This window comes from Cebus imitator, unplaced genomic scaffold, assembly GCF_001604975.1.
Source record: "Cebus imitator isolate Cc_AM_T3 unplaced genomic scaffold, Cebus_imitator-1.0 Scaffold149, whole genome shotgun sequence".
NCBI lineage: Eukaryota > Metazoa > Chordata > Mammalia > Primates > Cebidae > Cebus > Cebus imitator.
Window position 1 is genome coordinate 2,379,673 of NW_016107464.1, and position 13,460 is coordinate 2,393,132.

Consider the following 13,460-nt stretch of genomic DNA (forward strand, 5'->3'; position numbering starts at 1 on the left):
TGAGGAAAGAAATACAATAAAAGTGATCTTATTCCTAAAGTAGAAGCTCTCAAATTGGAACAAACAAAAGAACTTCTTTAATATGACCAGGAATGGTGGTCATGGGATACATGACTGTATCCCAGCACTTTGGGAGGCTGAGGAGGGCAGATCACTTAAGGTCAGGAGTTCAAGACCAGCCTGGCCAACATAGTAAAATCCCACCTCTACTAAAAAAAAAAAAAAAAAAAAAAATTAGCCAAGACTGGTGGTGTATGCCTGTAATCCTAGCTACTCAGGAGGCTGAGGCAGAAGAATTGCTTGAACCCAAGAGGCGGAGGTTGTAGTGAGCAGAGATCCTGCCACTGCACTCCAGCCTGGGTGACAGAGCAAGACTCTGTCTCAAAAACAAACAAAAAACTTCTTCTTTTTATTTAAAAAACTATTACACAATTATGCTAATATTTTATTAATTCAAAAGCACTTTACAAGAAAATATAAGTATGGCTTCCAATAGGAATGGTATACCTGGGCTTGGTACCAAGCTCACAGATTTGAGTTTGCAAGGAAAAACAGGCTTTCAAGTTAAACAACAATTTGTAACCAAAACTTTAATCCCAAGGATTCTCACAAAACATTACAAATGACAGCATGAAAAAAAATATTGCGCAGTCGGCTCTACAATGTTCCCTTAAACTGGCAGGTCATTTTTGAAATCTCAAATTTGCCCATAATGTCATGAACAGCCATGTATTCATATACAGCAATTAAATAAGGAACTTATGACCTAAATCAAAAATAAACTTTCTTGAAACTTAAGATTCTATACCAACTAGGCAACCTCTGCCCAGGATAAACATGAGTTGGCTTTTTCAAAAACGTCTGATTTAAATAGTGCAGCGTTTTTTACCTCATGGCTTGTGTTTCACAGCAACTTTTAAAGACTGCTTGTTCAACTATAGCTGCATCCTATATCCCGAAAAAGTAAATCTTAGTTCAATTTTTGCCAGTTGTTTCTGTATTTAAAAAAAAAATTCACACTTCTGCTGGGCAGGTTTAGAGGTTTATTATCAGTCTATGCATAACTAAAATTCAAAGCAAATTCAATTTTGCTTAAGGGAACATTGTAAAGTAACAATTCTTGGCATTACATGCCTCATGTGATCCATTTCAAACCATAGAGAATTATACCTTTGTGTCACTGTTTCAAAAGACAAACAAATTTGAACAGCTAAAGCATCTTAAAAATGCACCAAGCTTATGAAGTCTCAAACAAAACTTGAATTTTCTGTACACACTCCTGTCAAATGAAGTAATTTCCTGTACACCACTTCTCTTGCAAACTGGTCTTCTATTTCCTTTCATTTGACCTAGATCGGCTACGAGACCTAGAGAAGGATCGGGACGGCTTGTGATTTATCTCCCGGGACAGCGATCTCTCTTCTCCTATCTCTAGAAAGGGACCTGCTCCGGCTGCGAGAGAAGCTTCTCCTTCTTGGAAATCTTCGACGAGGTGGAAGACTCCTCCTACGATAATCATCTCGAGGACGACGACCCCAAAAGGGAGGTGGGCCACGATTTCTACTTCTTTTTTCACCATTCGACAGTTCCACTCTTACACGGCAGCCACATAGTGTTCTTCCATCTAGCTCTCGGACAGCATCAGCTGCATCTTGGGGATTTTCAAATTCAGCAAAAGCAAAGCAGGGAGGGTTTCTAGCAACCTACACACTTCGGAGTGGTCCATAGTAGCCAAAAGTCCGTTCCAATTCGGTCTTGCCATTGTTTCCAAGATTGCCAAATAAACCTTACAGTCCAATGGACAGGAATCACGATGCATTTCGAGATCTAGGGTAAAAAATGCAGAGGCTCAAATCCACACGCTCCGATGCGTCTTCCCGCTTTCCTCCTGCCCAACACGCACAGATGCTCAAGCTCACCCGGCGTCCACGAAACAGCCCAAAAATCTTCTTTAATATACGTATTGCTGGGCTCCATCCTCAAAGATTCAAATTCCGCTAAGTCTGCAGCAGGGCTGATAGGAAATCTGGGCTTAAGTCACAGTTATTTGGTGTTTTAAATTATCCAAAAGACTCTATTGAACTCCATAAATTACTAGTGAAGAATAATGGAACAATACAAGGATCTTTTGAAGATCACAATGTCAGAGTCTTCCTACCAGATTTGAACTTATGTGCGAGGTAATAATTATTGAACTATAAACCATTGGATTTTTGTTTTGCAAAATCAGTCATATTCATGATACTGGCAAATGAATTAAAAGTGTAAGAATTTAATACATACACATGAAACCAATATTAATAGCTTAAAGAAGAAATCACATTTTAATAAACAGTGGAACAGCAACAACATTCAATTGAATAAAGATTGCCTTTGATCCATATATCACACCATACGCTACCATGAACTTCAGCTGGATTAGCTAAACATCAAATGCTATTATGATTACAAAAAGCTAAAAAAGAACACAATGACATATTTGTGCCAGCTGTGGAAGAGAGTGTGATTCATTATTCTGGGAGAGAAAGAGGGTATCAGAGTTAAAATAGATATGTTCAAACATATGTTAGAAAAAACTCTGGAATAATATAACCTGATTAAACAAGAATCTGACTTTTCCCCAGTGGAGGTTTGTCACATTCCACAAGTAGTTAATTTGAGTTTATTTAAAAATACAAGTATTCTAAATAACTGTTAATATGCAAGACAATGGTCATACCCAAATTTGTTCTATTTTTCAGTTTTTGATGTACTAGAGGCTACTACCACATTAACATGTGTGCTGTTGAATTGACTCACTTTTGATTAGACCTTGGAATAAATCTTTTCCTGCCATCTCTGTGCAATCTTCTTTAAATGTCCTTGATTAGAAAAAAAAGTGTAGCTCTGCACTTATTTTTTCTCTTTTTTCTGTTTATTACTAGAATAGATTCAGATGTGGAATGATCTTTCTTTAATCTAAGCCTATGCACATAACTCACATAAAATTATACAAAGAAGTACAAATGTGTGCTGTTCTCAATTAAGTGTTGGGCAAGGCTATGAATCATCTGCTTGATGCGTGTTCTTTTCATGGTGCCATAGCCAATTGCACAATAATAAGTGAACATGTAACTAGTCATACAAAAATAACGTTGCATTATAAATAGTATCAGGATTAACCACAAATTTTGGTTGCTACTATCTAATAAATAGCATCAAGATTAAACATAAGTTTTGGTTGCTATGTCTTTGATTTTTTTAAATGTGTGATAAGGAATTTGAGCAGTTATCATATCTTATTAGTAAATCAATTTTTTCAGATTTTTAATGTCTTACATTTTTTATATTAATAAACTTTTTTAGCACACTCGGGTTCACACAGAGAGGAAAGTACAGGGAGTTTCCACACATCCTCTGTCCTCACATATGCACAACCTCCCCCACTGTCAACATTCTGCACCAGAGTGGTACATTTGTTTCAACTGGTTAACCTACATGAACACATCATCACCCAAAGTCAGTCATTTACATTGGGGTTTACTCTTGGTGGTGTACATTCTATGGGTTTTGATAAATGTATAATGACATATATCATGCATTTTAGTATTGTGCAGATTAGTCTCATGGCCCTAAAAATCCTCTATGCTCTGACTTTCATCCTTCCCTTCCCCCTAATCCCTGGCAACCACTATTCATTTTACCACCTTCATTGTTTTGCCTTTTCCAGCAAAAGTCATAAAGTATGTTCTTGGTTGCTTCCCAGTTTTGGCTATTAGGACTAAAGCTGCTATAAACATCCATGTTCAAGTTTTTACATGGAAATAAGTTTTCCTGAACCAATATTTAAACAGAAATTTCTCAGTGCCTCATTTTCAGGATATGATTTTAATTTAAATAAAGAGTTGTGTGGGATTGCAAGGTAAATTATTTCAAAAACTATGACCCTTTGCAAAGTACTCATATCTATGAATCAGGATTTTCTCTATAGCAGGCAACCAAAAAGAAAACGCATAAATAAATTGGAAGCTGAAACTTGTGTGACTGCAATAGTCATCTATAATTCCAGAATTCAAATTTTTATATTTATCTAAATCTTATCATCTTTGAATTCTCATTGTCTTTGATTAAGTAATTGCTATAAATTTGAACTCATAAAATAAGTGTAGCGATACAACACAACTTTTTTTTTTTTTGAGAGACAAGGTTTCACCATATTGGCCAGGCTGATCTCAAACTCCTGACCTTGTGATCTGCCTGCCTAAGCCTCCCAAAGTGCTGGGATTACAGGTGTGAGCCACCACACCCAGACAACACAACATTTTTCTGGTTTATATACCAGAACTCTAAGATTTTATTGGGAAAAAAAGGATTCCATTGTTAAAAAAATAATAGTTTTAAGTTCGAAAATTACTAAAATAAACAGCCAAAGAGAGTAAAGAATGGAGGGGCAATTTTATATTCACAGGCTCATATCTTTAGAGGGCTTATTGGAAGCTGACAGGTCTCAATGCTGAATTTCATAACATGTAGGTGTTGGATGCACTTAGGGCTTTTCTTCCTCCTCTTAGATCTTACTGTAGGGATCAATGTGATGCTGGATATGCCAGTTCTGCTCCAAGGCACAAGGACCCTTTGTTCTCCAAGGCCTTACTCCCAGTTATTAAATTAACAGTGAACATGACACACTTGCAATTGGAGAATGTCTCTGGCTGGTAGTTGCTTTCAAGCAACCACTTCTAGAAGGGGTGATCAAATCTTCAGTGGATGGTTATTGACTCGCACATCCCCTTCCCGAAGAATGACTAAAACTAAATCTCAGTAAGTTCAGTGGTATCTCAGTTTAGTCAAGGCCTCTCACAAACCCCTCTCCAGTTTTGGGAGGTATATAGAGCCAAAGCCAGCAACTGGGACTGGAGAAGAAGGAAGGACATCTGGTCCTCAGTCATCATCATTAATCCCTGTTGACACTTGCATTCTCATCTGGTATCCCTTTGTACAGACCATTCAAATAATAGATACAGACTTCTCATCCCAATCTTGAGGTCACTTCAGGCTCTCAGCTGTCTCCTACCTTGTGTCTCTTGAGGGGCATAGAAAACATTTGGCTGCTCTTCTGTGTGGAGCATGAAACAGGACACATTTGCAGCCATTTCTACTCAATACCCACTTCAAGTTAAGGGCAGAGGAATTTTATGAGGTCTGCCATTTCCCAAGCTCCACATGGGAAGGAGAATCAGATCCCCTCTTATCTCATAGTCTCAAGTTTTTCTGGGGGTTCTATGTCCCACCCCTCTGCCTTAGAAGAAAGAGACCAGAGACCCTTTCTTCTTCTCCAGTGGCTCTCCTCCTCCCACACCAGAGTGAAATCAAATTGCTGGGGCCTGGGGGTGTAGGAGGGACTACGTCTGACTAATTACAGTATTCTTCTATGTCTGTTCTTCATACAAATAAATATTTTATGCTCTCAGCCTTTCAGGCCAGGTTCTGATATTTCAAAGCCTTTTTCTCTTTAAAGCCATTGTCTCTGCCTGAAATTTTAAGTGTATGGTTTTTAAAACCAAAAGCTAGAACTTGTCCTCTTTGACTATTTTTCTACTCTAATGATCATCTCTGAAAATAAGAATGTCTTGCCCTCATGTTTTAGTTCTAATGAAGGAATTACTGGGAACAGGAAATACATTGATATTTCACACAATTGTCCTACTGTACACATATGAAATCAGATGCCATAAAGTCTTAGTTCACTGACTCAAAATGGACCTATTCCTTATTAAGCTAGGTCAATTCATCACAACCAAATATGTTCAGGAAGTCAGAAAAAGTATTTCCATTAAAGATTGGCTTAGGAATGTACTATACACAAGTTCTAAGAAAATAATACTCCTATTTAATTAAAATTACTTAAAAACCTGCCATATTCTTAATTTAAAAAGTTTCTCTTTCTGAAATAAATTCAGGCTCTGCTGCAAGAAGTAATTAAGAAATGAGGATAGTTGGCCAGGGACGGTGGCTCACAGCTGCAATCCCAGCACTTTGGGAGGCTGAGGCAGGAAGATCACTTGAGCCCAGGAGTTAAAGACCAGCCTGTGTAACAACATAGTGAGGCCTTGTCTCTACAAAAAAATCAAAAAAGTTAGCCGGGCATAATGGCACATGCCTGTTGTCCCAGATACTCAAGAGGCTGAGGTGAGAGGATCACTTAAATCTGGGAGGTTGAGGCTTCAGTGAACCATGATCACACCACTGCACTCCAGCCTGAGTGATGGAGCAAGACGCTGTCTCATTTAAAAAANTACCCAGCTAATTTTTTGTATTTTTGGTAGAGACGGGGTTTCACCATGTTGACCAGGATGGTCTCGATCTCTTGACCTCGTGATCCACCCGCCTCGGCCTCCCAAAGTACTGGGATTACAGGCTTGAGCCACCGCGCCCGGCCGACCTAATCTCCTTCTTAAAGTTTTCTAAAAGTTCTTAATTAAATTTGGATAAAAATCTGTCTCCCCATGACTTTTAGCTGTTTTTACTCATTCTGCTCCTTGGAGCAATAAAGAACAAAGGGACTTTCTAATCTATAGGACAGCACTTAAAATGTATGTGTGTCTGTGTCTGTGTGTGTGTAAAAGAAATGAGGAGGCTGGGAGCAGTGGCTCATGCCTGTAATCCCAGCACTTTGGGAGACCACGGAGGGGCAGATCACCCAAGGTCAGGAGTTCAAGACCAGCCTGGCCAACATGGTGAAACCCTGTCTCTACTAAAAATACAAAAATTAGTCGGGGGTGGTAGCAGGTACCTGTAATCCCAGCTACTGGAGAGGCTGAGGCAAGAGAATCGCTTGAACCCGGGAGGTGGAGGTTGCAGTGAGCCAAGATCACACCACTGCACTCCAGCCTGGGGGATAGAGCAAGACTCTGTCTCCAAATTATATATATATATATATATATATATATATATATATATATGCCCTAATGAAGTAGGGAAACAAATAACAGACAAGCAACACTTTGGGAAATAAGTAGTATATTTTATAATATTATATATTAGAACCTATTAATATGTTAGAAGGTAATCATGGCTTTTGAAAATATAGAGTGAAAGGGAAAAAGAAGTGCAGAGGTAGGGTTGAGTTGTAGTGTTAAGGCAATTAAGGAAGGCCATTTGAGTTAAGACCTAAAAAAAAAGGGAGAGTTGAGCAACTATCTGGGAATAATTAATTCCAAGCAAAAAGAACTCCAAGTACCGGGGTCCTGAGGCAGGAATTACATGGAGCAGTTAGGGAAAGGCCCTGAGCAAGACTGGCTGGAGGTGATATATGGACAGGACAGAAACAGTAGGAAATGAAGTCAGAGATATAAGAAGAGGAAGAAAGGTGCAAGACCTTGAGAACCATGATTTTTTGGCTCAAAACAAAATCATTGGTGAGTAACATTTTTAAAATATCTTACTCATCTCTGAGCATTAACTTTTTTGAGAATGAAAGATGATTTCACTACTCTTACAGTGCTTAAAATTGCATATGTGGGCTGGGTGGGAGGATTGCTTGAGGCCAGGAGTTTGAGAGCAGACTGGGAAACATAGCAAGACCACATTTCTACAAAAAAATAAAATAATTATCTGGGAATAGTGGCATGCACCTGTAGTTCCAGCTGTTCAGGCAGCTGAGGTGGGAGGGTCACTTAAGTCCAGGAGTTCAAGGCTGTAGTGCCCCATGACTGTGCCATTGCTCTCCATCCTGGCAAGAAGGACTCTCTGGCTCAGGAAAAACAAAATTACATTGGGCTCACATATGTAATTTAAATTTTCTGATAGCTACACTTTAAAAAGTAAAAAGGAATAAGACTAGACACATGTTGTTATATCTTTGTCTAAACCCACAGAATGTACAACACCAAGAGTGAATTCTTATGTAAACTATGGACTTTGGTTGATGATGTATCAATGTAGCCTTTTCAATTGTAACAAATGTACATGCAGTGAGCTGAGATCACACCATTGCACTTCAGCCTGGGCAACAAGACCTAAACTCTGTCTAAAAAAAAAATTTTTATTTTAATAGAAAACTAAGTGTACCATTGTCAGACTCCAGTCCTATTCATTGTGAGGCTTTGTTATTACCTATAGACTGGATTGAATCCTCACTTCTAGTTTCATTAACAACTAAAACTTCTGCTTTCCCAAGCCCTGTGCTAAAACTGGATGACTTAATAAAAACTTCAGAAAATGACCACAACATATCATGTGTGGGCAACTTTCATGCCTTTTACTGTGTGGGTCACTCAGAGCTCACCAGAAAACCTGATAACATGACCAAAGGCATTGAATCTGTAAACCAGGAAAATCTGTGAGATTGCAATTGTCATCTTTGTCTGTTAAGACAGAGTCTTGCTCTGTTGCCCACACTGGAGTGCAGTGGCACGATCTTGGCTCACTGCATCCTCTGCCTCCCAGGCTCAAGTGATCCTCCTGCCTCAGCCTCCTGAGTAGCTAGGACTACAAGCTTGCACCACCATGCCTGGTTAGTTTTTGTATTTTTTGTAGAAACAGGGTTTCACCATATCACCCAGGCTGGTCTTGAACTCCTGAGCTCAAGTGATCTGCCCACCTCAGCCTCTCAAAGTGCTGAGATTACAGGTATGAGCCACTACACCCAGCCTGTAAATGCCATCTTTATTCTACCATCCAAAGATGCTTCAAACTCAAATTTAGTAATCCTCCCAACTAGCTGCCCTCTTTACTCAAAAACCAAGATAATACTTTGCTCCAACTACTAATCTTTGTTGTCGAAACACCATGGGTTTGGTTTAGGTCCTGCTGCTTGCTGCACAGAAAGCCAATCACTGAGACAAGTACTGCCAGGGAAGAAGTCTTTAATTGAGTGCCGTAGCTGAGGAGGCAGGAGCACTCTGGGAGGCTGAGTCGGGAGGATGGCTTGAGGCCAGGAGTTTGAGAATAGCCTGAGCAACATAGCAAGACCTCATCTATACAAGAAATTTTTTAACGTGGCTGAGTACCTCTGAAAAATAAAGACTAAAAACCAAAAAAACAAAACAAAAAAAAACTTGAGTCAGGTGCAGTGGCTCATGCCAGTAATCCCAGCAGCCTGGGAAGCTGAGGTGGGAGAATTACCTGAAGCCAGGAGTTTGAGATCAGCCTGGGCAATATAGCAAGTACTATCTCTTAAAAACAAAAATAAAGACAAACAAAAAACTTGGCTCCTGGAAATCTCTCTTCCAGGGAATTTTTCAATCTTTGGCTGTGATTCTTCACATCGTGATTGTATTTACCTCCCTAATGTGTTGTATCCTCTCAAGAGTTTTAATGCTTTCCAGCAGCCACACATCAAATGATTCCCATCAGGATTAGACAAGTTGAAGAACTTAATCCAACTGCTCAAACCTACATCTGATTCTACATCTCAATGTAACTATTTACTTATTTTTTTTTCTTTTAATTGAGATAGGGGTCTGACATTGTTGTCTGGGCTGGTCTTGAATTCCTGGGCTCAAGTTATCCTCCCACCTCTACCTCCCAAAGTGCTGGAATTACAGGCATAAGCAATAGTGCTCAGCGGCAACTGTTGATAATGATAGCATCATGACTTTTTGGCCCAGTGACTGTGTCAGTAGTGGTACTATTACTCTCAGAGGGGAATTGTTAAAATAAATTAAAACGAAGCCCAGGCCTGCAGAGCTCCTGAGCAGATAGTCAATTTAGTCCTCATAAGTGACCTTAAACTTACTTGAGTTAACCTGAGCTATTTCTTGTAACTGCATATATTAAAGAAAAACAGAACAAGCTCAACCAATCAGAAGTAGTCCACAAACCTGTATAACTAGAGGCTTTTTAATGGGATAGACCAAATAAGGCAACTTTATAACTGTAACCAATCAAATACTTTCTTTTTATTACTTTCCCATTCACTCCATAAAAATCTGCTTCTTCAACAGAGTTGAGCCCCAGAACCATTTCTGGTTTGCAAACTTCTCAATTCATGAATCACTGTGTGCTGAAATAAACTACTTAAAATTTTATTGTGCCTCAGTTTACCTTATACACAAAAGCAAGAGAGTCACCAGAGCAGATGTTTTAGAGATATTTTAACTTATTCATGTTTTCCTTCTTGTAAACTCAAAAGAGAGAATAAATGTAAGAGCCCAAAAACATAAAAACCAACTTTTTATATGGATTTTGTTTAGAACTTGAAAAATTTTAAAAAGAAATCATGAGACAATATGAAAAATGTAAACAATGACTGGATATTTAATAATATTAAGGAATTTTTTAAATTTTAAGTAATTTAGCCCCAGGTGTCTTCATGAGAATTTAAAACAGTGGTTATGCTTTTTCAAAAAAGAAGGAGGAAAAAGGGTTTAATTAAGAACACACAGAGAGAAAAAAAAGAGAGATAATGAATTAACTTTGCTAGCCAGTGGGCCCTCTTAAGCATTCTCCACAGTAGCTGCTGGGCTGATGAGTGCGGTAGGACCCACTTCCAACTTGTCTCTTGGACAAAATCTATACTTTTCAGCAGGATATTCAAGGCTCTTCACATCTAGATATACAAGCCGTCTCCCATCCTCTTTTCCTAGCAGTAATAGGTGCTTAATGGTAACATCAAGGCCAGGTGCAGTGGCTCAAGCCTGCAATCCCAGCACTTGGAGGGGCGGGAATCGTTTGAGAGGAGGAGTTCGAGACCAGCTTGGGAAACATGGGGAAACCCCTTCTCTGCAAAAAAAAAATATATATATATATATATATCATATATATAAATATATATATATATATTATATATGATATATATGTATATATAACATATAATATATAATATATAAATATTTGTAATATATATTATAAATATATATATTAAATATATATATATTTATATATACATAATTTGGCCAGGCATGGTGGCCTGCGCCTGTGATCCCGGCTATTCAAGAGGCTGAGGTGGGAGGATCGCTTGAGCCCGGGAGGTGGAGGTTGCAGTGAGCCGAGATGGCGCCACTACACTCCAGCCTGGGCAACAGAGCAACTCTAAATAAATAAAATTTTTAAAAAGCACATCAAAGACACATTGAGGCTACATGTGCCAAAGAACTTTGGTGGTGAACCCCTGTCAGGGGGCCTTCTCTGCGGGAGGTCGAAGGATCCCGGGTGACACGTCTTTTTGGGTGCGAGGCAGCCTCTCGGCAGAAAGAATACTGCGCGTATCATCATTGAGGCTAAGTGAAGGAGAGAAGCCCCTTTGGTTCGGCGTTGGGCTAAGCCCTAGTTCTCAGGTGAACTTGCAGTGTGATCTTGAGTAATATCAGTCCTCTCTCAGCCTCAGTGGCCACAAACCTCAGGAGGTGGCAGAGGTTTTCTACGGACTCTCTCAGCTCTGACATCCTCTGACTTCACTCTGGGAGAACTTCGGCTAGTAGACTCTGAGCAGAAGCCGACACACAGCTGGGCCAAAACAAAGCGCCCCGGTACGGGTCACGTTCCCGCCCCCGGGAGGTTTTGGAAACTCTGTGAGGCAGTGGGCGGGGCTTGAGCGCGCCGCAGCCAATCACCAAAGAACAGGGGAGCCGGGGGCGGGGTCTCGCGCGAGCTGCGGCGGCGGCGGCAGCGGTGGCCAAGCTGGGTCCGAGCATCCCGCGGCTCTGGACCCGCCCGGCCCGGACATGGCGACCGTCCGGGCCTCTCTACGCGGCGCGCTGCTTCTTCTGCTGGCCGTGGCGGGGGTGGTGGAGGTGGCAGGGGGCCTGACCCCGGGCAGTGCGGGTGAGTAACCACCGGAGCAACGGTTCGGAGCAGTAGGGAGCAGCCGCCTCAGCGCTCCAAGATGGCGCGGGACAGGGGGCGGGGGTGCGCGCGACCCCCAGACCCTGCCCACGTCCGGTGACCCCGTGACTCGAGGTCTCAGCACTCCTGAGGCGGGTGCCGAGGCGGGGCGAGTGAGGAACTCTCTCTTCCCCAAGATCTTCTGAGCGGTGACTCGGGTTCGAGGCCTTAGTCTGTCACCCACTGTACACGGGCCCCCTCTTCGGCACTGACCCCTTCGCTTGCCTCTGGTCCTTGTCGGAAAAGGGTGCGATGCCTCCGCCCTGGACCGTCGCGAGGGCTGGATGGGATTTCGGATACGCAGCCGCCCTACCGCGGCCCCAGTTAGTTATTGTTATTCGTTACTTGACCTGCACTTGGTTCAGAAAGAACTACCTTGCCTGCCTGGTGGGTGTCCTGTCTCACACAGAACCGGACTCGGGCAGGAGACATTAAAAATCAGTAAACCCTGCCCCCTGAGGGCTGGCAGGCTTGAGGAGAGGAATTCTTGCTCTACAGGAATTAAACCAAGGATAGATAGGAAACTGTTAAGTGCCTACTGCTTCCCATTTGCCGGGCTTTTGAGTGGACACCGACTCCTTCCTTCCAAAAGCTCTCTGGGTAGCAGATGGGGTACAGCAGAAGCTTGAAGTAACTCGAATTCAAGGCAGAAATGTCCCGAGGAGATGAAGGGCTATGTATGAGTGCACAGAGGGAGAGAGATGACATCCACCTACAATGAGTGGAGAGTGGAGTGATTCCCCCTAGACATTAAAAGGTGGCTAGGATATGTGCATGCAAACGTAGTGAAGTGCTTTGCTTACAGGGAGAGACACCTAAAAAACAAACAAACAAACAAAAAGCAAAGTCACACCTAAAAAAAAAAGTAAAAAGCAAAGTTATCCAAGCGCGGTAGCTCACGCTTGTAATCCCAACATTTTGGGAGGTTGAGGCGGGCAGATCCCTTGAGCCCAGGAGTTGGAGACCAGCCTGGCCAACACAGTGAAACCCCGTTTCTATTAAAAATACAAAAATAGCGTGGCGTGGTGGTGTGTGCCTGTAGCCCCAGCTACCCGGGAGGCCAAGATGAGGGGATTGCTTGAGCCCCAGGAAGTTGAAGCTGCAGTGATATCCCACTGCTCTCCAGCCTCAGAAGTGGGAGACCCTGTCTAATAAAAGAGCAAGGTCACTTCCAAAAAGGGTGGTAACTATGGCTGGGTTTTAAATTTAGCTGTAAACTGCCCCAAAGAAAAAAAGAGAAAATTCTGTGTATTCTTGGCTAAATCAGATTACTTTTCTGGGCACCATTATAATTCCATTTGTAATTCCATTGCAAAGTTATGGAATGCTAGTTTTCCATTCTCCTCCCACAACCAGTCAGTTCTGCAGGAGGTAGTACAGTGGAGTGGTTAAGAACACTCGAGCAAATTACTTAGCTTTCATCTTTTTATGCTCAAATACCCACATTTATTATAAATGGTACCTCACAGATTTTACTATGAGAATTAATCGAGGTAATACATGTCCAGCATTTAGCATAGTAAATACTGAAATATAAGCTATTAGGTATGTTTGGGAAAGACTGCATATGGTACCCTGTCTTATAAATTCACAAAACACATTAGATTCACAATAAAGCGTCCAAGGATTCCTGTGGTAAAACAAAAAAAAAAAAA

The 13,460-nt window shown here is 41.2% G+C and overlaps 1 protein-coding gene and 1 pseudogene across 4 annotated transcripts in view; one reads left to right on the top strand and one right to left on the bottom strand.

Annotated features, from left to right (window-relative positions):
* Window positions 1-420: 420 nt before the first annotated feature.
* On the bottom strand, window positions 421-1,948 carry LOC108314266 (annotated as a pseudogene). The gene has a single exon (XR_001829396.2). The product of XR_001829396.2 is annotated as a serine/arginine-rich splicing factor 3-like (transcript).
* Window positions 1,949-11,557: 9,609 nt separating this feature from the next.
* The window catches only part of RECK (reversion inducing cysteine rich protein with kazal motifs), an 88,410-nt gene continuing 86,507 nt past the window's right edge, over window positions 11,558-13,460 (top strand). Inside the window, exon 1 of one of the 3 annotated variants that reach the window (XM_017543151.1) lies at window positions 11,558-11,745. Coding sequence is in view for 1 of the 3 variants with exons in the window: in XM_017543149.1 (XP_017398638.1) it covers window positions 11,646-11,745 (100 nt within the window). In the remaining 2 variants the exon portion in view is untranslated. The remainder of the gene's footprint in view (window positions 11,746-13,460) is intronic. The other 2 variants (XM_037743692.1, XM_017543149.1) reach the window with 2 other exon arrangements.